This window comes from Conger conger, chromosome 8 (genome assembly GCF_963514075.1).
Source record: "Conger conger chromosome 8, fConCon1.1, whole genome shotgun sequence".
In the NCBI taxonomy this organism is placed as follows: domain Eukaryota; kingdom Metazoa; phylum Chordata; class Actinopteri; order Anguilliformes; family Congridae; genus Conger; species Conger conger.
Genome location: NC_083767.1, coordinates 5,033,879 through 5,059,378, shown reverse-complemented (window position 1 = coordinate 5,059,378; position 25,500 = coordinate 5,033,879). Strand labels below are relative to the sequence as shown.

The following is a 25,500-nucleotide window of genomic DNA, read 5'->3' as shown; positions in this document are numbered from 1 at the left end:
ACACACACCCCTCCACACACACACACACACACACCCCTCCACACAAACACATACACACACACACCCCTCCACACACACCCCCACCCACACACACACCCCTCTACACACACACATACACACACACACCCCTCCACACACACACACACACCCACACACACACACCCCCACCCACACACACACACACACACACACGTACACACACACGGCTCTCAGCGCACGTTAGACCGGGTCCTTACAGGCAGTGGCTTGGCCACCCCGATGCGGACGGTCCCCATGGCCGCCCCTTTCAGGGCCTGCACGGCGTCCTCCAGGCTGGCGTTCTCCAGGTCCGTGTCGTTCACGAACATCAGCCGGTCGCCCGGCAACAGGCGGCCATCCAGCTCCGCCACGCCGTCGGGGACCAGCGAGCGGATAACGATCACCGTTTTGGCGGGATCCACGGGGTCCTGAGAGAGGGGAGTGGTGACAGCGCTCACACCACTGCTGGCTCTTTACCGCACTGAAGAGAATGACAGCTACATTACGGCTATTTAGCTGACACGTTTATCCTAAGTGACTTAAAGTTGATTAGGCTAAGCAGGGGACAACCCCCCCCCCCCCCCCCCCCGGAACAATGTGGGGTTAACAGCCTTGCTCTAGCGCCCTATTTATTTGCAGTTGGGGTGAATTCCATTTCAATTCAATCAACTTAAGAAGCAGAATTCAAATTCAGTTAATTCATGACATTAGTATTCATGAAGCATTATGGAATTCTCACTCAATCATGAATTGAATTGCAAATAATTTCCTGATTTTACAGGAAATTTGCTGAATGCCCTTTGAATGCGGTCATAAATATCATACAATTAAATTAAATTAAATTAAATTAATTTAATTTTAATTAATAATTCAATTCATTAGTATTATTATTATTGCTATTATTCATGTATTTTGTATTGCAACATGAACTTCACAAATTCACCATGTAATGTGGGTCCCATCGCCCACAGAGTGACTGTGTGGCTCTAAACCCAAGGCTATATTTTAAACAAAAAAATGAGATCACATTTGATTGTGCTTTCAGAGATATACAGCCTGGGCACAGGGTTTTCACGACTGCACTTTTACTGCAGAGGAGCATGGGTAATCAGGGGGGGAGCCCCGGTAAATCAGCCATTTTAAAACCTCCGGTTAGCGCCTGCTTCACAGTGAAATACGACGCACGGGCCGCCTGGCTCGCTGGAAGCCGCACGCACCTGGTAATCCAGAATGCTGAAGCCCAGGCCGGAGTCCCCCTTCTCCAGATCGATGTCCTGTATCTCCGTCTCCCACATGGCGAGGCAGGACCCCAGCGTCTCGTCTCCCGCCATCGCTATCACGCCATCGTCCGATTGGCCGGGAGCCACGAATCCGTCGCGGTCTCCCTGCGCCGCCGGGAGAAGGTTCGGCTTTGAGACGGCCCCAGAATCCCCGCGCTCCTCCACCGCTAACACAAATATTAAGCTCCTGCCTCTCCAACCCTTTATCCTATTGTCGGCTGTTTACCGGACTAACAACTTTCGCTGAGGAACCCGGGCGACAGAAACTGCTGACTGACAGAGCTAGCTTAGTCGCGTGCTACCGCGCTCACCGCCCGACACTTGTCAGAGACTCCTGCGCTCAAAGTTATTCACGCTGGGCTGACGCTGATAAACTGTCATATTCCTGTCTCATCCTAATCCTTAATCCTTATCGCAGAATGTCTGGCAGCCAGCCACTGCACCGGCTAGGCCCTACCCAGGTAAGGAGGGTGAGTCGCCTTCGCGCGGGGGACGTGCCACTTTCCCTGGATACCGGCTTAGGATTTTCAGAAGGGGAAACATAATTTAATACTTCATTGTTTCCATAAGGCGGAGCGATATTGATTCGATGGCAGACATCGTGGAGGTATCTAGTGTAAACGCGGCGATCGATAGCAGCGCGTTTACACGGCGAGGCCGTGACAGTATGGCGCTAAAACGCGGCGGGAAGCAGTCAGGCAGTAAGTATTTGTTTATTTTTCCCCATAAATGAAAACCGCTGCTTTACTCTCGCAGGACGTACAACCTGGCTGCCTCTCTGACACCAATCCTAATCAACAGCCAATAGGGCTTTACATTTGGACTCTCGAGAGTTTAATAGGCTGCGGGGCGTCGCTGGGGGAAGGTAATCACGCCCGTAATGAATGACTCGAGACGGGGAGGCGACAGTCCCCGAGCTCCTAATGGAGATGACTTTGCTCATCTCGAAGGGTGTCTCTCCGCATTAGTCGGCCATTTTGTAAGGAGAAGCCGCCCAGGCCTGCCTCTCTCCCACCCCGACTGTGTGCCGCTTTCACTGTTAATCCTCCCGCCCCGGAGTCTCTCCCGTCTAATAACGTCGCTATTTCACAGCCACATAGCCCGCTAAGTAAATCTTCCCTGCGTCAGGTGGGACCGTAGACTGTCGAAAAAATATGGACCAAGTGTCCGTGACCTCACCCACTGACTTTCCGTGGGCTTGTGAAAGGGCGTTTTGAAACCGCGGAAGAGCAGTTTTTCAGTTGCCACCGTGCTGCACCAATCAGAGCCAGAGACTGTGCAGTCGGGTGAAGAGAAGCCCTTATATGGGCATGGAGTCTGCTAAGCGTGAGACAGAGTGAATCTACGCTGATGCAAACTGTCCCTGATTCATCCACAAAGTATTACTGTATTGTCCTAATAACAAATTAACTGCACCAATCGGTGCACGCGGAGACATTACACAAAGAAAAAACTGCTATTTCTCTGCTTGTGGGAAAACATTATTGACTTAGTCATTTTACTGTAATGTTACCATGGACTGACATTGAACGGGGTGGCTGAAACACCAATACTGGAGCCGGCATCTCTCAACGAGATGGACGTAAAAAAACGAAGCCCGGTTTTGCTTGCTAGGGTGGGACGAACTGGTAAACCGAGTCGACGCTGGTTGCTATCGGATACCTTCTCGGCGGACTCTGATTGGGCCTCCTCCAGGGCGGGCGGGGCCACATCGCCGTCGGTCTTCAGACGGGGGGCGGGACGACAGCATGTCATGCGGACACACAGGGGCAGCTCCTTCAGAATGCTCACCACCTCCTTATGACTCTCGCCGATCAGAGAGATCCCGTTCACCTGCAACACGTTACTCGGCTGACGCTTTTATCCAAAGCCACTTGCAGTTGATTAGACTAAACCCCCCCCCCGTGGAGCAATGTGGGGTTAAGGGCCTTGCTCAAGGGCCCAACAGTTGCACTGATCTTATCTTGGCCGCACCGGGGCTTGAACCACCAACCTTCCAGGTCCCATTCAAGCACCTTAGCCATGAGGCTATAGGCTGACCCCCAAAACAGGAACATTGTGCTTCTGTAGACCATGCCACATACAGTGAGTTCCACACTCTCAGACATAACAGTACGGGGAGTGCCTTGAAGGGTACAAATGCTTGTACCGTTTTTTTGTTCGCTTGGAAAGCGTACTCAATTTGTACCCAAAAGAGAACATTACAGTACTTTCAGGGTACACTTGGGAAATTTTATCCTTGAAGAACATAAATGTACCTCCACTGCCACTTTATTTCTGAGAGTGCTTCATGTTCCGGACAAAGACAGATCTTTTTTGTGATGTCGCTCTGCACTCACACAATTGTGGATTTGTAAGCAAACAATTCACATGGGGCTAAAGTGCAGACTCCCGCATTTTCATGCACTCTATACATTTCGGTTTTGCCGTGTAGAAATGACAGCACTTTTATACAGTGCCCCCAGTTCTGGGTCTCAAGTACAGACATTGCAGATTCCATTCTACAGTCGTGGACTGCGCCCATGAGCCCAGAACATGACCTTCAACAAAAACACAGCTGTATACCTGGATCGTATAGTTAAAAAATGAACAATGAATCGCTCTGGGTAAGAGCTTCTACTAAACATTAGAATGGCATACAATCCAGTATTTTCTTTCATTGAGTTTACTTTAGCCATTCTGATATGTCCAATAGCCCAAAGCCGCAAAGGATTATGGGCCAGGATTCAATCAATGTGTCCTTAAGTTTAACCCCATCCACACTGCACCCTTGTGATTGAGTAGTCAACATTGTTACAAAGACTTATATTAGATATTCAGTGCTAAACTAACATAAGGCGTTTTGTCAGTTTTTTGTATTTTAGTGTAGGTTTTGTGTATATTGTATGTACATGCTCTGACATAAATTTGTTCTGTCGCAAATTTCTGAATGGTACAAGACACTTTTTAAGTCTTGAACCATGTGTGTGCAGTAAATAGTTTTAGAGATATTGACACTTTTATAGGACTAGTACAAAATAGGTGGAAATTGCCCTCTGGGGGGGCAAATTGGAACGGGTTAAATAACAAATAAGTGCTTTTTTGTTTTCCGTTTTAGTTTTGTCCAAAGATGAAATTGGCAACTTCACCAAAGGCATCTTGCCAAGCTGTTTAAGAAAAACAGAAATAAGAAACTTTTATTTCTTTGAAAGTTAAACTTAAGGACAAATGTTGATTGATTCCTGGCCTGCATCGAGCTGTCAAGCTGACAAGCCTCCTGAAATCTAAAATAAATGCGGGGCAGGCATTTCTCCAGCGATATAAAAACAATTTGCGCGCAGTCGGGGCGAAATGGCGGCAGAATTTATTGGGTTTCCGTCGCACCTCCAGAAGCTCGTCTCCGCTGAAGAGCTTTCCGCAGCGCCCGACGGGGCCCTCGGGCAGAACTGAGCGGATGTAGTGGTGCCCTCCGTTAGCCTCCAGACTGATGCCGAGGCCACTGCTCTCGCTGAACTTCTCCACCTGTGCCACCTGACACCAGAAGAAGAGGAGCCTCTTTCACTACATTACCCATAGTACTGTGCAACATCTAACATGTCGGACTGTATGTGACTGCTGTTGACCTGCAAACTGAGACTGCTCCCCTCACTGAACTTCTCCACCTGTGCCACCTGACACCAGAAGAAGAGGAGCCTCTTTCACTACATTACCCATAGTACTGTGCAACATCTAACATGTCGGACTGTATGTGACTGCTGTTGACCTGCAAACTGAGACTGCTCCCCTCACTGAACTTCTCCACCTGTGCCACCTGACACCAGAAGAAGAGGAGCCTCTTTCACTACATTACCCATAGTACTGTGCAACATCTAACATGTCGGACTGTATGTGACTGCTGTTGACCTGCAAACTGAGACTGCTCCCCTCACTGAACTTCTCCACCTGTGCCACCTGACACCAGAAGAAGAGGAGCCTCTTTCACTACATTACCCATAGTACTGTGCAACATCTAACATGTCGGACTGTATGTGACTGCTGTTGACCTGCAAACTGAGACTGCTCCCCTCACTGAACTTCTCCACCTGTGCCACCTGACACCAGAAGAAGAGGAGCCTCTTTCACTACATTACCCATAGTACTGTGCAACATCTAACATGTCGGACTGTATGTGACTGCTGTTGACCTGCAAACTGAGACTGCTCCCCTCACTGAACTTCTCCACCTGTGCCACCTGACACCAGAAGAAGAGGAGCCTCTTTCGCTACATTACCCATAGTACTGTGCAACATCTAACATGTCGGACTGTATGTGACTGCTGTTGACCTGCAAACTGAGACTGCTCCCCTCACTGAACTTCTCCACCTGTGCCACCTGACACCAGAAGAAGAGGAGCCTCTTTCACTACATTACCCATAGTACTGTGCAACATCTAACATGTCGGACTGTATGTGACTGCTGTTGACCTGCAAACTGAGACTGCTCCCCTCACTGAACTTCTCCACCTGTGCCACCTGGTACCAGAACACAATTACTCTCTTTTACTACATTACCCATAGTGCCGTGCACCATCCAACATGGACGGGCTACACACGGACACTCCTGTGGCTTTTCAATGACTTAAAGTCACCACAAAAAAAAAAAAATCTGCTTCTAATGACAACTCTTGTGCAGTCTACTGTGTAAGGTACTGCAACAGACAAAGCCTGTTATTACTAAACTAAACTGAGATCAACGGGTGTGTCAAGTCACAGAAATAAATCCATGTTCGCTTTTATTATGACTTGTTCATTTCAACAGGCAAATCCCTTGTCTCACATGCATTGCTTACACAGATACCATTTCAAAAAGAACATATCCCTTCTCTGTATTACATTCTTAAATAAGCCTGTTTCTGCTCTTTAGTTGACTTACGATCACTTCATTACTGGAGCCGAGGACAGACTGCCACTTCCTCGTCAGCTCCTGCTCTTCAGCTGCAGTTAACTTGGATCCTACAAATACACAAAATACACAAATATCCTTATTTTCTCCCTCTTAAAAACAACTTCAACTTAAACTGCATCGGTAAGTTACATTTTAATTTCCAAAAACGATGAAAAACACGGCTAGTAAACTGATCTTTCTGTAATAAACACGTTTCAGACAAATCATGAATAATACATTGAAATGAGCAAAACACTGCCACTAAAAAGGTACAGGAAGTAAAGCAATCATGATGATTTTTCTTCAGTCAGCATACATAGCTTTCATTGTATTTTTCTAAATGGTTGAATTGATTAAATGTTTGTTCCTAACTCCTCCAGTTTTTACATACGTGTAGAAGATGAATGAATCCAGTTTTTACATACGTGTAGAAGATGAATGAATCCAGTTTTTACATACGTGTAGAAGATGAATGAATCCAGTTTTTACATGCGTGCAGAAGATGAATGAAAGGTTTCTTACCCTCCCTCACGTCTGGCTGGTCAGCCTCAGCAGCGATCTGACTGCTGTTTCCACAAAGCGCCGGGTACGGCGTATTCTCTGCCAACCAATGGAGAGCAGTTTGTCAGCTCACGTACACAACCCGCTCCCGAGGTGAGACGGTGGATTTTCACTGAGCCGCGCTAGCATGCTCCCGCGAGGACGACCGACACACGCCGTCGTCGTGAGTCCCTCCCGCCGTTCGGCGCGACGGACGGTCCCACTGGGACCGTCTCGATTATAGGTTCCCCCGCCATCGGAATTCAGAAGACTGGGCGGAGGACTGTGTGCTAAAAGCGGCCCTGTGGTTGTGGCTAACGCGGGGAAAAACACCGCGATCCAGCCCACTCCTAACGGCTGTATCCAGTACCGTAACGCGTCACGCTGCACAAGAAGGGCGCACAAACTGATATTCAATAATGCAGTGTTTAACATGAATGAGCTGATGTACACACACATTAATTAAGCATGAAATTAACTTTTCATTAGTCTACTGTCTGATGTATCAGTTACATGAATATTTTTACATCAGCAAGCCAAAAGATGAAGATAAATGTATAATTTGCTAACACTTAACAAATGCATTTCCATGCTTTTTTTCATTACAGTATGAATTGGCTAATGTATTGAATTGAATTAATGATATACAAATACATGTATATCATTGTGCAGATTAAATTCGCAGTAGTTAGTTCACAACTACATTGGTTAATGACCATTCACATAATATTATTGTAAAGTGTCTAATCCAGTGTAGCATCGCGGCTAACATTCAGTGAGATTAGCGGGTGCGGTTGACGTCTGCGGTACCGGGTGCGGTGTCCAGGTCGAGCCGGTCCACGGTGAGGTCCTGCGGGGGGGTCAGGGGGGGTTCTGGCTCTGCCAGCTCCGGGGCCAGCGGGGCCTGGGTGTCCTCCGTGTGGAAGCCCCTCCTCACCAGCTTCAGGTGAACCACCTGGCTCGTGTGTCTCAGCACCTCCACTGCCTGCTGGTTGGTGTAGCCCTGGATGTTGGTCCCATCCACCTGCAATGCACACCACACATACGCACACACACACACACACACACGCACACGCACACGCACACGCACAAAAACACCCGAACCCAAACCCACACACAGACACATACACCCAAATGCACACACATACACACACACACACACACACACACACGGACACCACACGCATGCACGCACACAAAAACACCCAAATCCACACACATACACACATACAAACACACACAAAAGCTAAGAAATACAGGGCATTGTCTCTGATCCACGACTGCTACCTTCAGCTGCCTGCGCATAACCCATTCTGTAGACTAATTTAGTGTTCAGTCTAGGACTGCTCACCCCTCACCCTGAGCTGGCTATAGGAGAAGGGGGCTCCCCCTGTTGATTATGTTATTACGTTTTCAAATTGTCAAGTCCCAATCTAAGTTACTTGTAACATGTTTTAAAAAACGACATCTCAGGTGATAAATTTGTGGTCTAACAAAAAAAAGAGTCTTCCGGTGTTAATGACTCATTTGTAGCGAGACAAACCTATAATTTTATCACTCTGTGGAGAGGAGGGCCTGTAAGAAAACACCCACTCTCAGGACACTAACATACAGAAATAAGGGTGATCTATTTGAGGAAAGACTGCAGTGAAAACACCACTGTTTGTGCAGTTCCTGCTTGCATCCTGTGTGGGGGCCTGTGTTGGGTTGTGTGAGCGTGGGGGAAGTGTAAGAGCTGTTCTCTGGCCTGCAGTTAAACATGTTGTGAGTAAGTACAGCCGTGTAATACACAGCCTAAAAATACCCCCAGCCTTAGTCTCCAGCCATACACAAGCAGAAATGTTTAGCTTTCATTAACAGTGGTTAATTACGCGCAGATTTAAATCAAGTTTCATGCGTGAAGACAAAAGGATTGAAGTGTCTAAATTGGCGCACCACAAATCCCATTTACCGAGGGGGAATGTGTGTCAGTCAATTTTCACGCAAGGCAAATTCTGTGATTCGAAAAATGATAATCAAATCAAGAATTCTATAAATATCTGATTATATGCTGTTTATCATTATAGAGCCAATGAGTTTACCCGAAAAGCATTCATGCTCAAGCATGAACTATTATTTTAAGTTTGAAGAGATGATGATTCATATTTTAAAATGTGACTATTTTTGATGTTCAATCAGCCTGTTATGGACGATAAATATTCATAGCATCAGGAGGTTTAGACCTAATCTGAGAGACTCACAGCAATGATCTGGTCTCCAACATGGACCCGACCGTCATGCTCAACAGCACTGTCTTTCGTAATGCTCTTCACAAATATGCCAGAGGGGTCTGCAAAGAGAAGAGAATGAGTATGCAATCAAATCACAACACTAATTTAACATTTTAAATGGCTGTGACGATGAAGGTTGTTTTATGTAATATCTCTCATTTCCTGTGTACTTGAGAAATGAGTAGTGAAAATGTTTGCTCTCTAAATTAAAGAAAAATCGATTTTACTTAATGAGGACAGCTTTACCTGAGTTCCGGTCTCCCACGTAACCAGCGATGGTTATGCCTAACCCCTGTGCGTTTTTAGTGAGCTCCACATCGAAAGTGTCGACGTCGTCCTCTTCATAGCCCTGCAGTGAGGAAAGAAAGCAGCTTTGCGGTGACAGCGCCCCGTGTGGAGGGAGGAGGTATAGCACCCCTCGCTCTGCATTCCGGCCCCACAGGAGTGTTCCAGAATGACTAATATGGTACTTTTTCACACTATTTCTGTGAGCTGTTTACCATTTTGTCAATAACTTTCTCTGAACGTGGCATTGTGAATGAGAAAATATTCCAAACCGGAGTTTCACAACCACCCAAATGTGAATGGCATCTGGCATAAATTGTGTCATAAATCCTCATACATCCAGACACATGCACATGTGCTATGCACAGCCTTAGCATCGCTATAGTTACCGATGAATAACCAAGAACTCAGTTTCCCAGCATGCCCTGCTCACCTGTTGCTCGGCGACAGTGGGCAGCGCGACCGGGTGGGAGGCGCTGTCGTCGAGGCCGCCCCTGGTGATGACGAGCCTCACCCTGTTCCCACACTGCCGCAGAACCTGGGCCACCTGCTCACTGCCCATCCCGTATAGATCCGTCTCGCCGATCTTCAGGATGTGATCCCCACTGTGGAGTCTCCCGTCCTTGTTGGGGGGGGGGAGGAGGGGGAGCCAGTTCATGGTAAAAGTTTCCAAAATGGCGCATTGCAGCGATGCACTCCTGAGGCTACCTAACTGCACTGCTAACGGTGAGTTCATTGTTAGCGCAGTGGTTAGCACACCCATCGGTGTTAGCAGCGGGACAGTGGAAGCGGCCCTTCGACAGGCAGGGTGCTTTCTCACGGCGGGGGTGTATGAATGGGAGAGCCCTCTCTGTGGGAAAGGGAGGTAGCGCAGCGATAAGCTCCTGAGGCTGCCTGACTGCTCTGCTAACGGTGAATTCATCATTAGCACAGTGGTTAGTGTAGCCACCTCTCTCCCTGGAGACCCAAATCCCAGATTAACGCCTCGACAGAGTATCAGATATCAGAAGTCAGAGGTTAGTTTACCTCCTGTCTGAGTGAAATGTTAAATGGGTAAATAGTGGTTTTATCATTTTATGCGCTATTATTTCTTTTACGTTATATTTTATTAGATTTTTCAATTTTATATTACAGTATTATATTTGTAATTTGCTATTTCAATGACAGATTTTTTATTTAATTATTTGATAATTAATTTGTTCTTTTATGTAAGTTAATAAATAAATACATGAAGATACCTGATCGGCTATTCCTCCTGGAAGGATGGTTTTGACAATGACGCCGGTCGACTTTCCCCCGACGATGCCAAAGCCCAGTCCTGTTCCATCATTCACCAGCTCTACAGTCTCCATGTGCTGCCAGTGGGCCTGTAAGAGAGAGCGGCAGTGAGAACCAGCACACAAACCTCTCCACTTACTGTATGTGAAGGAGGTTAGGGACTTGTGGCTAAGGTGCTTGACTGGGACCTGGAAGGTTGGTGGTTCAAGCCCCGGTGTAACCACAATAAGATCAAAATACCCAAATGTACCCTAAAAAGTAAAATAATGTTCTTTGGGTGCTAATAAGCACCTGTTACAAACAAAGAAATGCACATACTGTATTGATTATTAAATCCACGGCTAAGGGTGCAGTTTTATGCACTGACAGCAGACCACCCCAGTGATGAGTGTTTGTACCTGTTTAGGAACTTTTAGTGCGTGTTTCTCCGCGTGTAGGGAACTGTAGCCGTGCTGTGAGTCTGATTCCCAGGTGGTAGACTGCCTTAGCGCCCTTGGGGAAGGCACTTAACCTGAATTGCCTCAGTAACTACGCAGCTGCACAAATGAACTACATTCAGAATGAATATATGCTGCGCAAGTGTTTCTGTATAAGAGCATCTGCTAAATGGCCAACATGCAAATGTAACTAGCGGATTGAGTGAATATGCAAGTCTAGAATGGCTGTAATCTGGTTAGACTATATTAGGAAAACTGCCATGTCTGCGGGGGGTGGCAGTATGAGCTGGAGAGAAATCCTTCAACGGGCAGACGCAGGATTCTGCTTAGGCAACAGAAATAGGCTCAGGCAACCGATCAAACAAAATGTGTAGAGCGTGTAAATGTGTGTAAAGTTACGGGGAGTGAGCAAAGGTGTGTAGAACTGGGTAGAGTATATACAAATATGTAGTATTATATAGAGTATGTACTGTAAAAGTGTTTACAAAACATACCTCACCACGTTAGAGTGTGCAGACTAAAAGTGTGCAGTATTGTGAGCACTGTGTAGTATAAGTGTAGTGTGCAGTATAAGTGTGCAGTATTGTGTGTAGTGTGTAGTATAAGTGCATAGTGTGTAGTTTAAGTGCATAGTGTGTAGTATAAGTGCATAGTGCAGGACCTCACCACGTTGGAGTGTGCAAAGAGGGTATAAGTGCATAGTGTGTAGTATAAGTGTGCAGTGTGTAGTGTGTAGTATAAGTGTGCAGTGCAGGACCTCACCACGTTGGAGTGTGCAGAGAGGGTATAAGTGCGTAGTGTGTAGTGTGTAGTATAAGTGTGCAGTGCAGGACCTCACCACGTTGGAGTGTGCAGAGAGGGTATAAGTGCATAGTGTGTAGTGTGTAGTGTGTAGTATAAGTGTGCAGTGCAGGACCTCACTACGTTGGAGTGTGCAGAGAGGGTATCAGTGTGCAGTGTGTAGTGTGTAGTATAAGTGCGTAGTGTGTAGTGTGTAGTATAAGTGTGCAGTGCAGGACCTCACCACGTTGGAGTGTGCAGAGAGGGTATAAGTGTGCAGTGTGTAGTGTGTAGTATAAGTGCGTAGTGTGTAGTGTGTAGTATAAGCGTGCAGTGCAGGACCTCACCACGTTGGAGTGTGCAGAGAGGGTATAAGTGTGCAGTGTGTAGTGTGTAGTATAAGTGTGTAGTGCATAGTGTGTAGTGTGTAGTATAAGTGCGTAGTGTGTAGTGTGTAGTATAAGTGCGTAGTGCATAGTGTGTAGTGTGTAGTATAAGTGCGTAGTGTGTAGTATGTAGTATAAGTGTGCAGTGCAGGACCTCACCACGTTGGAGTGTGCGGAGAGGGTACTCGCAGCAGAAGGTGTGCGGGACACCACCGGGCTGGCCAGCTGGGGCACCGGGCCTCGAGCCACGATGAGCTGCACTGTCTCCACGGCCCTCTGCAGAGCGCCCACGGCCTGGGCGTGCGTCACCGTCTGGTCCAGGGGCTGCCCGTTTATCGCCAGGATCTGATCCGCCTCCTTCAGCCGCCCGTCGCTGTGGGGGGGGGGGGGTCTGTGTGTGACATCCTCATTCCCATTCAGCTGCATTTTACATTCACGCTGCACTCATTCAGCCTTTATCCAGCAGAGACTGAGCGGGGCTAATCCCCCCTGGAGCAGTGCGGGGTTAAGAGCCGTGCTCAAGGGCCCAACAGCTGCACTGATCTTATTGTGGCTACACCGGGGCTTGAAACATCCATCCATTGAAAAATCCATCCACCCACCCATCCATCCATCATCTAACCCACACATTCCTTGTCAGGGAAGGATGGGGGCTGGGGCCTATCCCAGCATGCACTGGGCACTGGACAGGTGGCCAATCCAGTGCAGAACCCACACACCCATTCACCCACACGCATACCTGCGGGTCACTCGGACACTCTGTGGTTAGCCTAACCTGCATGTCTTCAGACTGTGGGAGGAAACCCACACAGGCACAGAGCACCGACAACATTTTCATAAAAACTAATTCTAATTAATTGAAATTCGATCCATCAATTGGAAAAATCCTCATATAACATTACGGGCATTTTTCAGCTCTTGAAATTAGTTCCAGTTGATTACCTGAACCGCGGGAGCTGAAATGCAGTTAATCTGAGCTCCCTGGAATAGGGGGTGCTCCATTCCTGGGGGGTCACATCTATTTCTGGATTGGATGCCAACTCCTGCTCTCAGTTACGTAATTAGCCCAACCATTAACATGCGCCGACTCATTTTACAACTGTCAAACTCATGAACTTATGAAAGGCAGCTGCGGCCTAAATTACCGCAATTAATTAATTGAATCAATTAAAAACAAAGGGAGCGGGCCTGAATGGCGGGAACAGGAGCGGGACTCCCCACCTCTGCACCAGACACGGCCGTTCGGCGTGTTTACCGCCGTGTTGTACACGCGACGCGCTGGCGTTCCCGGCGAACACGCACCAGTGAGCCACGCTGCCCGGCTGGATCTCCTGCACAAAGACTCCCAGCTCCCCCCGGTTCTCGCTCCGCAGCCCCACCACGCTGAAGCCCAGGTCCCCCGAGACCGGCTTCACCAGGTCCACCTGCGTCACGTACCGGCCCTTTAAGAGAAACACACACAACTCAACCCCCCCATTCTGTCACAACCGCATACTTCACTATCCCAGGGCCAGTCACCCGCGGCGGGAGAAACAAAGGACACTAATGACGCTCTAATCCCTCCTAGAGGTGTCCTACCCTCTCAAAAAACTGTGTAGGGGAGATACGATTCTCCATAAGTTGGCCCGAGATGAGGGCATCCTGCTAAAGGAGAAATAATGCCCCTAATATTAATTTAATTTAAATAAGAGCCTTCGTAAAGGGCCCCATTATGCATGTCTGAGACGACGTAATGCATATTTCAACAGCTCAAACTGGAATAATCTGCCCCTTTGAATTCTGAAGTCTTAATTATTCCAGGCTTTCTGTCCAGAGTGCTTCGCGGCAAGCCACAATATGCTTGTGCCTGTATCAACAGGATTGTTTTGTACTGTCAGTGGTGTCTTTAGAAAGAAAAATAAATCACAAAATAACAAAATAGAGCTTTTTGGACAGGCCTTTCAGTACAGACACATGATGTGGCTATTCTTATATTCTCCTTTAAAAATACAATTTTTTTTATTATTTTATTATTTTTCATTCTTAGACACCTCCTTGGTAATCTTTCCCTCATATTTGCCAAGAGGTACGCCACAAATCGCACTCCAGGCACAGAGGACCCAGAGCACATACAGTAAACGTAGTGAATGGGACTCGCACTCCAGTTGACTTCAGGTTTCATGAGCGTAAACAGCCTGCAAAGCACAAAACTCCGACTCCCTCACATAACAACAGGCAAAAATAAACACGTAAAATCTAAACGCATTTTTAAAAATACACTCAAATAAAGGAGTACTCCCACTGTCGTATAACACAGTTATAACACAGTAACACACAAACAGTCGCATTGGTTTATACCACAGACGTCATAACACTGGTGTTACAAAATATAGCAATAAACACTCTCGCTGGTTAATAATGCTGGTGTTAGAATGTGATGGCTGTGCTATTTTACTGGAGTGTCATTAGCTGTTTGGTGCTATCCAACCTGCTTCACTCTAGCAGGCTCTCCTCTCTCTGTCTGACAGACCCTGCTCGTCAGCTGTACACTGTGAAATTGTAAAAGACACATACAGACAGACAGAGACCGAGAAGCCCAGGAGGCCCAGGAGTGTTAGGCGTGCGTTACCTGCGCCATGGATCGGACGACGTGCTCCAAGTCTTCAGGCGACGGCCGGCCGTTGATCGGGGCAGAGGCCGAGGGCTCGGGCGGGGCGGGGCGGCCGCCATTTTGTAGGGCCAGAGCATAGGACTCGCTCACAGGCAGAGGGCAAAGGTCACTGGCCAGAGCCAGAGAGGCCGGAGCCACGTTACCCTGGAAACACACAGCGTTCAGCCAATCAGATCACTGGAAACACATAGCGCTAAGCCAATCAGATCACTGGAAACGCATAGCGCTAAGCCAATCAGATCACTGGAAACACATAGCGCTAAGCCAATCAGATCACTGGAAACGCATAGCGCTAAGCCAATCAGATCACTGGAAACGCATAGCACTAAGGCAGTTAAAACAGCCTGAATGAAACGTGTCAGAAGATCAGAACTGCGTTTCTGTAAAAAACGAACCACGTTAAGCCAATCAGAACAGCCTGAACGCACGTCAGCTAAATAACTGTGTAATGTAATGCAATACTATATTTACCAGTTAGTTATTGTTTTAGTAATACTGTTAACACTAGTTACGAGTTAGTTACTGTTTTAATGATACTGTTAACACTAATTGTGTCCTGGCAGTGAGGATGTACAAAGGGCCTAACCTCATTCAGCTCATTAGTCCTAAAATGGCTGCCAATGTTAAATATTCGGTTCGTTACGCGCGGCCTGGGACTTCCCTTGTCCAGCGTCCAGCTCTGAATGGCCGTAATCAACATGATTTTCACACAGAGGTGATCAACCGAATATTCAGGGGTTCATGTTTGTGTGTGTGTGAGTGTGTGTGTGTGTGTGTTTGTGTATGTGTGTGCGTGTGTGTGTCTCTTTGCATGTGTGTGAGGTTGCACGTCCACGTATGTGAGTGTGTGCATGTGTGTGTTCGTGTCTGTGTTCATATCTGTATGTGTACACATGTGTATGTGTGCATGTGTTTGCGCACATGATTGTGTGTGTGAGTGTGTGTGTGTGTATGTGTGTGGCAGCCTGGCAGTGGTATGAATCATCATCCTTCACCTATGTTCAGTAAAACTATGCATCATGTGGGAGGACTTCAATAAACGACCACACGGGATGAAAATACCGAATATATGTATGGGTGAGCGAAAGAGTGAGATCTTTAAATAAATGTTCAGTACTGAGCAACATGTTCCAGTAAATGATTGGGCAGGATGCTGGTGACTGTGAGCTTCTATTAGCTGTACCTAGAGAATACGCCAATATAATATGCTAATGAGTAGAAATTAAGTTGCTAGGGAACAGCCTCCCAGGCCCTCCCTCCCTCTCTCTCTCCCTCTATCTCTCCCCCTCTCTCTCTCCCTCTCTCTATCTCTCCCTCTATCACTCCCCCTCTCTATCTCTCCCCCGCCTCTTTAGCCCAGAATCGTGTGTGTTATGTTGCTCAGGCAGCAGCAGTCAGCTGCTCACTGTCTGTCTCTGTCCCTCTCCCTCTCCCTCTCCCTCTCTCCCTCTCCCTCTCCCTCTCTCCCTCTCCCTCTCCCTCTCTCCCTCCTCTTTAGCCCAGAATCGTGTGTATTATGTTGCTCAGGCAGTGGCAGTGAGCTGAACTCGCTGGGGTGCCTTTCTCAGGAGGATCCCGGCCCGGGCAGTTGGACCAGGCTATTATAAAACGTATTTTCATCTTTAAATTGCAGACAGAACAACACTGAATAAAGCCAGCCTTGGCTCCCCTCACTGCTTCACTGCTCAATTCAAGCTTTGTATTTCTCTTTCCTGGACTTGTTTCTAATTTATTTTATTTTACCCCCCCAGTCTGTCTGGTCTGCATGGTCTACAGTTCTGGGACCCGGAGCAGCATTCCAAGGAATGTTTTGACGGCTTGCCGACACTACTCATAGAAGAACTGACTGTCCACTGAACTCAGCGATATTTCCCTCACTATGTGAATTTAAAACAAGTCGCTTGGACTTCCGTGACTTTATAACGTCACAACCGTACGCTCATTAGCATGTGTCCACCTTCAGCAGGGTCCACCTTGTAGCTGGAACAAATCCAAGCTTTCAGCTTGGCACAGACAAGCCAGCCAATCAGAAGAGAGTTTCATTGATATTAACGAGCCTTAAAGACACAGTCACTAAAACAGCCTGTTCTTGGTAAAGCTCATGAGAGGTGCTGGAGAAAGGACATGTACAACTGAACAGATTGCTTTTGGTACTTAAAACAACACAAACTACTTCCTATGGATATCAGGACATAAAATAAAACACTTGGAAGGTGTACAATATGGGACCTTTAAGGGGCTTTACCAGTATCTGCCTTTACACTCACATTATGAATGAAGGTCGATGGAGCAGAAAAAACACTCATTAATGGCTTGTGGAGGCCAGTTATCCAGCAGTGATTAGCTGGGCAGCCTAATCTCCTATAGATCACATCCTACAGCTGAGGGCTCAATTAGTGTGTTCGCCAGGGATTGTTTACGACGTCTAATTTAAAAATGGGTATCTAAGCTTACATAAGAACAAAGTAACATCAGATGGCCCTTCTTTAGAAAGTGCCAGTTGTTTCCAATGGAAATTCAGACCCATCGATCTTAGGAATACGATGAAATATCCAGGCGCAACTTATCTTAAAAGTAACTGTCCTGCTAAGAAGCATCATCAATCTGTGCCAACTGTGCCCTCACGTAAAGGAACACAGTAATATAGTTGTTTAGCCCGTTGCGGGGTGTGTTCGATGAGACACGTTTTCTGGCTCTTTGTACGAGCGATTGTTCCGTACACGAGCAGCGCCGGTCAGCTGGACTAAGAGGATTAAAGTTCTCGTTTAGTTCTGCGCGTTCGAAAAAAAAAAAAAAAAAATGTTTCTGCCCCAGTTCACCGTGTGGCCCCTCTTCCGCGCATTCAAAGCCTGTTGCCATGGAGACCGCGGGCCGGAGTCGGGCCAACCGGGCCCATGTAAACAGACCGACTCGCAGGCTTCTGACGGGAAACAAAGGACAGACACAATCTTTGTTCTAAACTGTACTTAACTGTTTTTTTTTGCTTAAATTAGTCAGCAAATAACTATGTGCTGAAACTAAATTGGGAACTAGTTTTTTTTTCTTGTCTGGTTCAGTTTATTCAACATATTTTAACACATAAAATGGCGGCCTTGATTATCGTGAGACGGTCTGACCAGCGATGGTTTTGAGCCCTGCGGAACCGCCCCTTACAGAACGCCGCAGTGTGTGAAGGCATTTGCACCAGGGAGAGCTACACACCAGATTCCACCGCTCCCTCCCCCTGAATTTCTCACATACTTCTACCTCCCCGTCCAGAGAGCCGCCTTTAACACATCTGTCCCCACAAAAGAGCCCCGTCTGGGTCAACCGCATCCAGCGGCTCTGTGCAAGAATAAACACCATGACTTCTGTTTGCTCACGAACCCCACACTGTTATGCCAAACTCTGACAGGAATATGCTCAGAATGAATAACACATTCCATGGGCAAGGTGCTTTTTATCGGGACGAAAGAACACGTGAATCTGCACAAAAATATCACAACCAGCGTACGCACGTGACGTGACTTCATGTCTGTACATGAATAAGTGTTTAAAGAGTGTTTAAACAAAACTGAGTGTTTAATTTTAGTGCCATAAAATGAAGAGCAGACATATTTACAAACGTGTACGGCCTCCACAGTATCCAGTAAAATGCCTGCTGTCGATTCAACTCACGGTGTTTAAATCAGTGGAACTCAACAGGGGGCCTGAGGGGCCTCGGCAAGATTGAGTTTATATATATATATAATTATTGAAATCACAATCACACAATCACAAAATCGAATCACAATCACAAAATCGCAAGTACTTATTATTCTAAATAATAAAAATAATACAAAATAATAAATTCACATCTAAATGATGATAACCATTGTTTGTTTCTGTAAATGTTTGCTATGAGTGGGCTGTATGGGGTTAAATGGAATAAGAATAAGCTGGACTAACTGCCCTGGAGTGTGGGGATCTGGGGGCCTGGAATAGGCCTGTGGACACAGGGGGCTTCAGGGGCAAGAAGGCTGAGAAAGACACTGGAAATACACCCTCAGAAATAAGAGCATGAACAGTGCCTAACAAGGTACAAATGCTTGTCCCTGGGGTGGTACATAAAATTGTTCCCCTAGCCAGCAATATATAATTAATTCCTACCTTTTTTGCTTGGAAAACATACTCATTCGTACCCAAGGAGAACATTACTGTACTTTCAGGGTACATTTGGAAAATTTGATCCTTGAAGATCAAAAAGTATTCTTGAGCGTGTACACTGTAAGAGTAGAACACACTCTATCTGAGGTGATTTCACGCTGTAACCCAGCGCAGACGACCCCGGGGCGACCTCCCGCTCACCTGCTCTTTGAGCTGCTGGACGGACCTCTGCAGGCTGAGGATCTGGTGGAAGAGGGGGCTCTGGAGCACGGACTTCAGCAGGCTCAGCTTCTCCTCCGTGGGCACGTCGCCCCGCTCCTTCAGCCTGGCCTGGAGCCTCTCCACAGCCTGCAAGGCCCGCTGGGTATCTGCCAGAGAGGCGGAGGGTTTAGCACGCCGCTAACGGCTATCTGAGAACGCACCGCTAACGGCTAACTGAAACGCGTCACTAACGGCTATCTGAGAGCGCACCGCTAACGGCTAACTGAGAACACACTGCTAATGGCTATCTGAGAGAGCGCCGCTAATGGCGATCTCAGACAGCACCGCTAATGGCCAACTGAGAGCGCACCACTAACGGCTATCTGACAGGGTACTGCCAACAGCTATCTGAGACTTCACTGCTAACGGCTATCTGAGAGTGCACCGCTAACGGCTAACTGACAGCGCACCGCTAACAGCTAACTGACAGCGCACCGCTAACGGCTATCTGAGAGCGCACCGCTAACAGCTATCTGAGAGCGCACCGCTAACAGCTATCTAATGGCTACAGGGGGTAGCCTGTAACACAGTGGCTAAGGTATATGAGTAGGACACGGAAGGTTCGTGGTTTAAGCCACCAGATCTGCAAAGCTTGAACAAGGCCCTTAACCCCACATTGTTCCTGGGGGATTGTCCCCTACTCAGTCTAATCAACTGTAAGTCGCTTTGGATAAAAGCGTCAGCTAAATAACTGTACTACTAAATGCTGAGACGCTGTGTCTCCTCTGAGCATTTGTGTTCTCTCGAGTATTCAATGTTGATTAAATGCTAGCATCACTAATGATCAAGGTTATCTAATGTCTGCAGAGTAATATAAACAAGTGAGTCACTTCCTCTTTATCTAAAATCACTCCATCTTCCTGGTATGAGAAACAAACTGTGGCATTTTGCCCCCTATTAAATGAGAATTAGTATGAAAGGTAAAAACCTGTAATAAAATCAAGACAATATCAACACTAATTACAGTGCAACTGAGGTGTGATTTTACATCAGTGAGTTAAGTGCTTAATTTTCTAATATAGAGAAAAAAGTTACTGCAAGTGTATCATTAAGATAAACTGGTTGAGGTGCTGAATGCAGGTGTATTACAGGTTACATGTTGTACTCAGCAGCATCTTGTGCCATAAATGCACTCTCAACCCTTTTCCTGTCAAACTCTTAATTGCCCATTCCACAGTCTTTCAAAAATTAAAAGAAAAAGCGCATCACTTATATTTTACAGAAACATCTTGGGGTGTTTGACAATGCATCTCCCTGCATTGTCAATACAACATATCAGGCATTTAAGATTTCTGAGTCTCGGCCAAACGCAGTCCAAGCAACTCTTTGTGAAGTCAAACCCTCTTGCGTTTCAATAGAAGCAAATATATATATTTCTTGTGAATGTGCGAAACAGCTCGTAAATTATTCATGAAAGAAACTCAGAATAAGAACAAAGACCGCCCAGAGGGTCCACGTAGGTCAACTGATGTTAAACAGAGGGTGAAATATCAGAATCCTGTAGCTCTGTTATGTGCCCAGGAAGAAATCCATTCAATGTTGCCAGAGATTAAAAAGAAAAGAATGACTTTGTTGCTCTCACTCAATACCGACACATAAAAGGCCCACATTAACCATTTGCTCAAACGAAGACACGGCATATTTGAATAAAATAGCTCCGGGAGGAAAGATTATTTTAGTTCTTCATTTTCTCTCTATTATGAATTTTGTTATATATAGATTACTAATATTTTTCATGTCTGACGTTAAATTGACTTGCCTTCTGAACCAGTGAGCAGCAGTGACTAGGATTACAAAACAGATATGACCTATTCAGTGGTAGGGTCAGCACAAATGTCCTGTTGTTTATTGTCCCTGCCATCAAAGTGGTAATGTGCTTAATTTCTGTCATTGTGGCGATGAAAATGTTTTCTCTGGAATTTTTTACGTCAACAGGCATTGAAATTACTACTTTGTAAATGGACAGAGCGACATAACCAGGTCTTGCACTGTTATTTATAAACACGAGTAACATACCCGTGTACACTGTATATGGTGTGATATGGTCATTCCTTCAAATAAGTATGCGTTTGCAATGCGCAGATATCAAGTTGTTCTCTTTTGTAAAGAAAGAAAATAATTCCAGATTGACTGGAGCTTACCTATTGATTCAATCATGTTGGATCGCCACAGCTGCCTATTCAGCCGGGGATGCGTATTCAATTTTCCTCTGCAGCTGCAAGATACAGAGATATCCACGTGAATACCTGAAACATGAATGAACATCCGGCAGAACCCGTACGAAGGCAAGGCAGGCACGAGGACAAGTGAGTCTCTGCATGAGAATAAAACTGTGAATCAAAATGAAACTTAGAGAAATCCAATTACTTCAGCTACACGTTCAAAACGAATAAGCTGCAGGTTTCGCAGAATCCAGACCTGTGTTGTGCTGCAGCATAACCTGGACCAGCTTAACTATCATACATTCATTCAAAAGTAATAAACATAAACTATAAACTGTATAGGTTTTGAATTTAAATGACTTAAATACAGTCCTGTGCCAAAGTCTTAGGCATGCTACATTTTTTTGTGTGTTCTCTATTAGTCTCTATTAGTGTGTCAGTATAACAGAGCAAATTATAGATTTTTGCATTTAGTTAACTAAGATAACATATTAAAGTAATAGACAACTCTTCAGATAAAAACCTGATCGAGGCTGTCTGGGATTACCTGGCAAGTCAGAAGGAAGTATGACAGCCAAAGTTTGAGGAACAACCTCTCAGCTGCAGTACAGTATACTAAGGCAATGGATGCAGATTTAAAAGCGAGAGTGGTAACAACAAATGTAGATTTTTTTTTTGGTCACCTCTCTTAATAGCATTTCTTTTTCCATTTAAAACTGTTGATTTCGTCATTTTTTAAAGACTTTGCACAGTACTGTAAAGATAAAAAGCAGTATGGTGACCAATCAGGCCAAGTTCTGATAAAACGTCATACACTTATGGACATGAAAAGCCTACAGATCAACACACGATGTGTTTTTGTCTTTTCAGCTTGAATCTAAACATGCTTGGTTAATCACATGAATCAATCAGACAGCCATAGACAGTACTAAATGTAGAGACAGATTTGCCACATCACAAGAACATGCACTAACTAGCCTATAATTTTATATACTACATTATATACATGTATTGAATTGTAAATATATGTGGTGAATGAACAGGGGACAGTACAATATGCACATATCCATAGGGCACATACATAAATTCACATACGCCTTTTCACATGTTAAAATTCACATGCGGAGTTTTAACGTGTGACTTTTTCGTAAAACGTATTTACACGATGGCATGTTGATTTCTTATAAATAACCTGCCTCTTCAATGCATTTTATGGTCACCACGTCCCAAGAAATATGCTAGGAAATGTAGGTCGTTTGTTTATGCAGGGGGAATCAAATTCAGAACGACCTTTTATATAGTTTTATAAATTGAAAAAGGCTACTCCTACTGTGATAGCCCTTTACGCTTTGGCTACATGAATTCCAGCAGAACAGAAGGCTGTCTCAATATCTCAATGTTCTGTCGTCTGCCACTCGGTTTCTTCCCACAGCAAACAGAAAAACGAGGGCAATAACGTGGGAATCAAAACATCCATCACAGACTTGATATTTCAACGGCGATAACGTTGCGCGCGAGACTGTCCACAAGATACAGAGCCGGCCTTTACCGTGTCACCTTCTGCTCCGAGTTTATTTGGAAAATACTAGTCTGAATTGCGTTACTAAAACAGTCAATAGAAAATAATTGTAGCCTACGGGTAATGCGGACCGCAGCAGTGCGTTATTACAGCATTCAATAGCCTCCAGTAGATTCTGACGGCAAATAAACTGCAGATGGACCGTGTCTCTCTACACCTATGAAGAACGCGTCAATGTCTCCGAACGACCGGTGGATATATTTTACTCCAGCGTGTGGTTTATGGGAGGAAACACAGCACATGTCTGAATTTATGTGTGTTTGTTTGCCCTCTCCCGCTTGGCCTCGTCGATCTATCAACAGGATGCCATTCTGAGACGGCAGCAGGGGTGGAATGCAATCCGATTTTCTCAACAACTCCCCCTCCTCCGTCTTCCTTTACAGGGAGCTGAATCAACAGGCGTTCACGTAGTTAAGAAGCGGAGACAAAGACCTAGAACTATTCTATTTCAATAATGTATTTAACCTAAACTGTGCTAAAACACCTTTAAATTCGTGAGTTATTACAAAATGAATGCGAAAGGGGACCCGAAGCAATTCCCTTGGATTTTAAAACATTGCTTATACAGTTAGCGGCGACAGCGCCTGTCTAATTTAGCTAGCTACACCGTTGCTAACAGATATAGATTCGCAAAGCCAAATGCCTTAAAAGTGTATAACGTATGTGTATCGAGTATAATAACACGCGTAAAAGAAAAATAAATTCATACGTAAGTTTTACAGAAACTTACCAAGGCGTTGCCTATTTCCTAACGTTTCACAGCACGTATCCTGTACTGTTGTGTCCCGCGGTAGCTAACGGCGCACGAAGTGGTTTAAAGATGGAGCGCAGTGTAATACGATCCTCTATGGACATGTTCTGCTATAGCGGCTCCGGGAGTTGAAGCGGCGACCGCCCGCACTGGTCAGTGTACCCAGCGCAGGTTATACATGAGGTCACAGGCGCCGCTTGGTGGATACCATGACGACTGGGAATCTGAAGCACTTCGCGACTGAATTAATTAGCTATCATTTCCCCCCACCATCAATTTGTGTGTATAAAAAAAAGAACTGTCTGACGAGTAGGCAAGCATTTTGAGAAGAATATGTGCAAAATGTATTATGTTAACAAATCAATAATTTAGGATGTTATTGCGTGATTAGTCTGGTATTTGCGTCTATAGCATTACTTTCAATTGTAGACTAAAACAATGAATAATATGCTATAATTATAATAAATATTATAAATTAAAATAGAAAACGTGACTGTTCACAGCTAAAATGTGAAATAAACATCCATGTTACAATCATGTGAATTTAGACATGGCCAGTTGCACTCCTTTGAAAGGCTAACGTTTCTCTCTGCAATGGAATTTAGGATTCTAAGTGATACTGAATTTTCAGTTTCTAAAGGATCGAGTTTAGGACCTGTTGATAACAACAGGGACTACGGTTTGAAAAGCAAGGCTCTTTCAAATGAAAGACTGATCTTCCAGTCCTGGACACTGATTAATTTTGTGGTCGTCATTCTGTCTTGATGTGATCAGATGATTTATCTCGTTTACTCCACATTATGATGACATTATGGCAGTTCAGGCATTTAGGAATAACTAGCCTATGATAGTACAGACATTTAGGAATAACTATCTGATCTGCCTTCACTCCAATATCTACCCAGGTTTAAAAAATCAGACAGGCTTTCACAACAAGACAGAAGTTAGTTCAGTGTTGCCAAAGCTCACAGGTGCGCATATATAGATGCATGCGTGCGCGCATGCACACACACACACACACACACACACACACACACACACACACTATGGCTTTGACAACATTGGCTACCTTCTGTGTCAAAAACAGTGATAATGAAAAAGTATATCGTCAAGATGAAGGACAGCAAATTATACTGAATAAAGTAAGAATTCTAACTGCCAAAGCTGGAGTATAGGCCTAGCTCCTACAAACGCTTTATTCAAGCATTTTAATACACAGGCGAGGGCATGTGTACAGCAATTCATCTTCAAATAGACTGTGTACACTATCAAAATGGAATGAAGCACTGGATAAATTACCCAGCCAGTCTGTCAATGTGCTGTTTTATGGGGTCGGGTAAGCTGGTTCAGATAGTGAAGCAGCGCGCATGTAAATTGCGATAACGCGATAAGACCCGCGATACGTTGCTCAAAGTTAAATATATCAGTTTCCTGCCGAGCTGGGATCCCTTTGTGCTCATTAAATGGTGATTCTCCTTTTGATTTGAAGTAGCAGGCAACACGCAACGATTCTCGCAGCGGACTTCAAGTGTCGTATTTAATGGCTTCTGAGACTTGAACAGACCACCGAATGTGCTCGTCGGCACATTCAGGGCCTCGCCGGAGAATTAAAACTGCGCCGTCAACGTTTGACATTTTCTGCATACAGCGTATCTGCTGTAACCACGGCATTTAGCATCGAGGCAATGTGTTGGTTTTTGTTGGTTTCTCCAGCTTCATATTGGTAAACGGAAACCTGCTAGGCCCAACAACACAGGACTCTTCTATCCACAAGATGCCCTCTACATATCTAGCCT

General features: G+C 45.5%; 1 protein-coding gene across 3 annotated transcripts in view; it reads right to left on the bottom strand.

Annotated features, from left to right (window-relative positions):
* Positions 1-23,754, bottom strand: part of LOC133134927 (multiple PDZ domain protein) — a 75,431-nt gene extending 51,677 nt beyond the window's left edge. For 2 of the 3 annotated variants that reach the window (XM_061251540.1, XM_061251541.1), the window contains exons 1-17: positions 23,684-23,754; positions 21,354-21,427; positions 19,153-19,319; positions 14,785-14,970; positions 13,479-13,618; positions 12,336-12,549; positions 10,534-10,662; positions 9,729-9,917; positions 9,257-9,359; positions 8,981-9,069; positions 7,551-7,764; positions 6,723-6,800; positions 6,189-6,268; positions 4,662-4,808; positions 2,961-3,131; positions 1,236-1,403; positions 237-446 (exon numbers count right to left, since the gene is read on the bottom strand). In XM_061251540.1, the coding sequence (XP_061107524.1) occupies positions 237-446; positions 1,236-1,403; positions 2,961-3,131; positions 4,662-4,808; positions 6,189-6,268; positions 6,723-6,800; positions 7,551-7,764; positions 8,981-9,069; positions 9,257-9,359; positions 9,729-9,917; positions 10,534-10,662; positions 12,336-12,549; positions 13,479-13,618; positions 14,785-14,970; positions 19,153-19,319; positions 21,354-21,369 (2,301 nt within the window). In that variant the 5' untranslated portion in view covers positions 21,370-21,427; positions 23,684-23,754. Of the gene's footprint in view, positions 1-236; positions 447-1,235; positions 1,404-2,960; positions 3,132-4,661; positions 4,809-6,188; positions 6,269-6,722; positions 6,801-7,550; positions 7,765-8,980; positions 9,070-9,256; positions 9,360-9,728; positions 9,918-10,533; positions 10,663-12,335; positions 12,550-13,478; positions 13,619-14,784; positions 14,971-19,152; positions 19,320-21,353; positions 21,428-23,011; positions 23,104-23,683 lie in introns of those variants that run through there. The other variant, XM_061251539.1, reaches the window with a different exon arrangement.
* Positions 23,755-25,500: the final 1,746 nt, after the last annotated feature.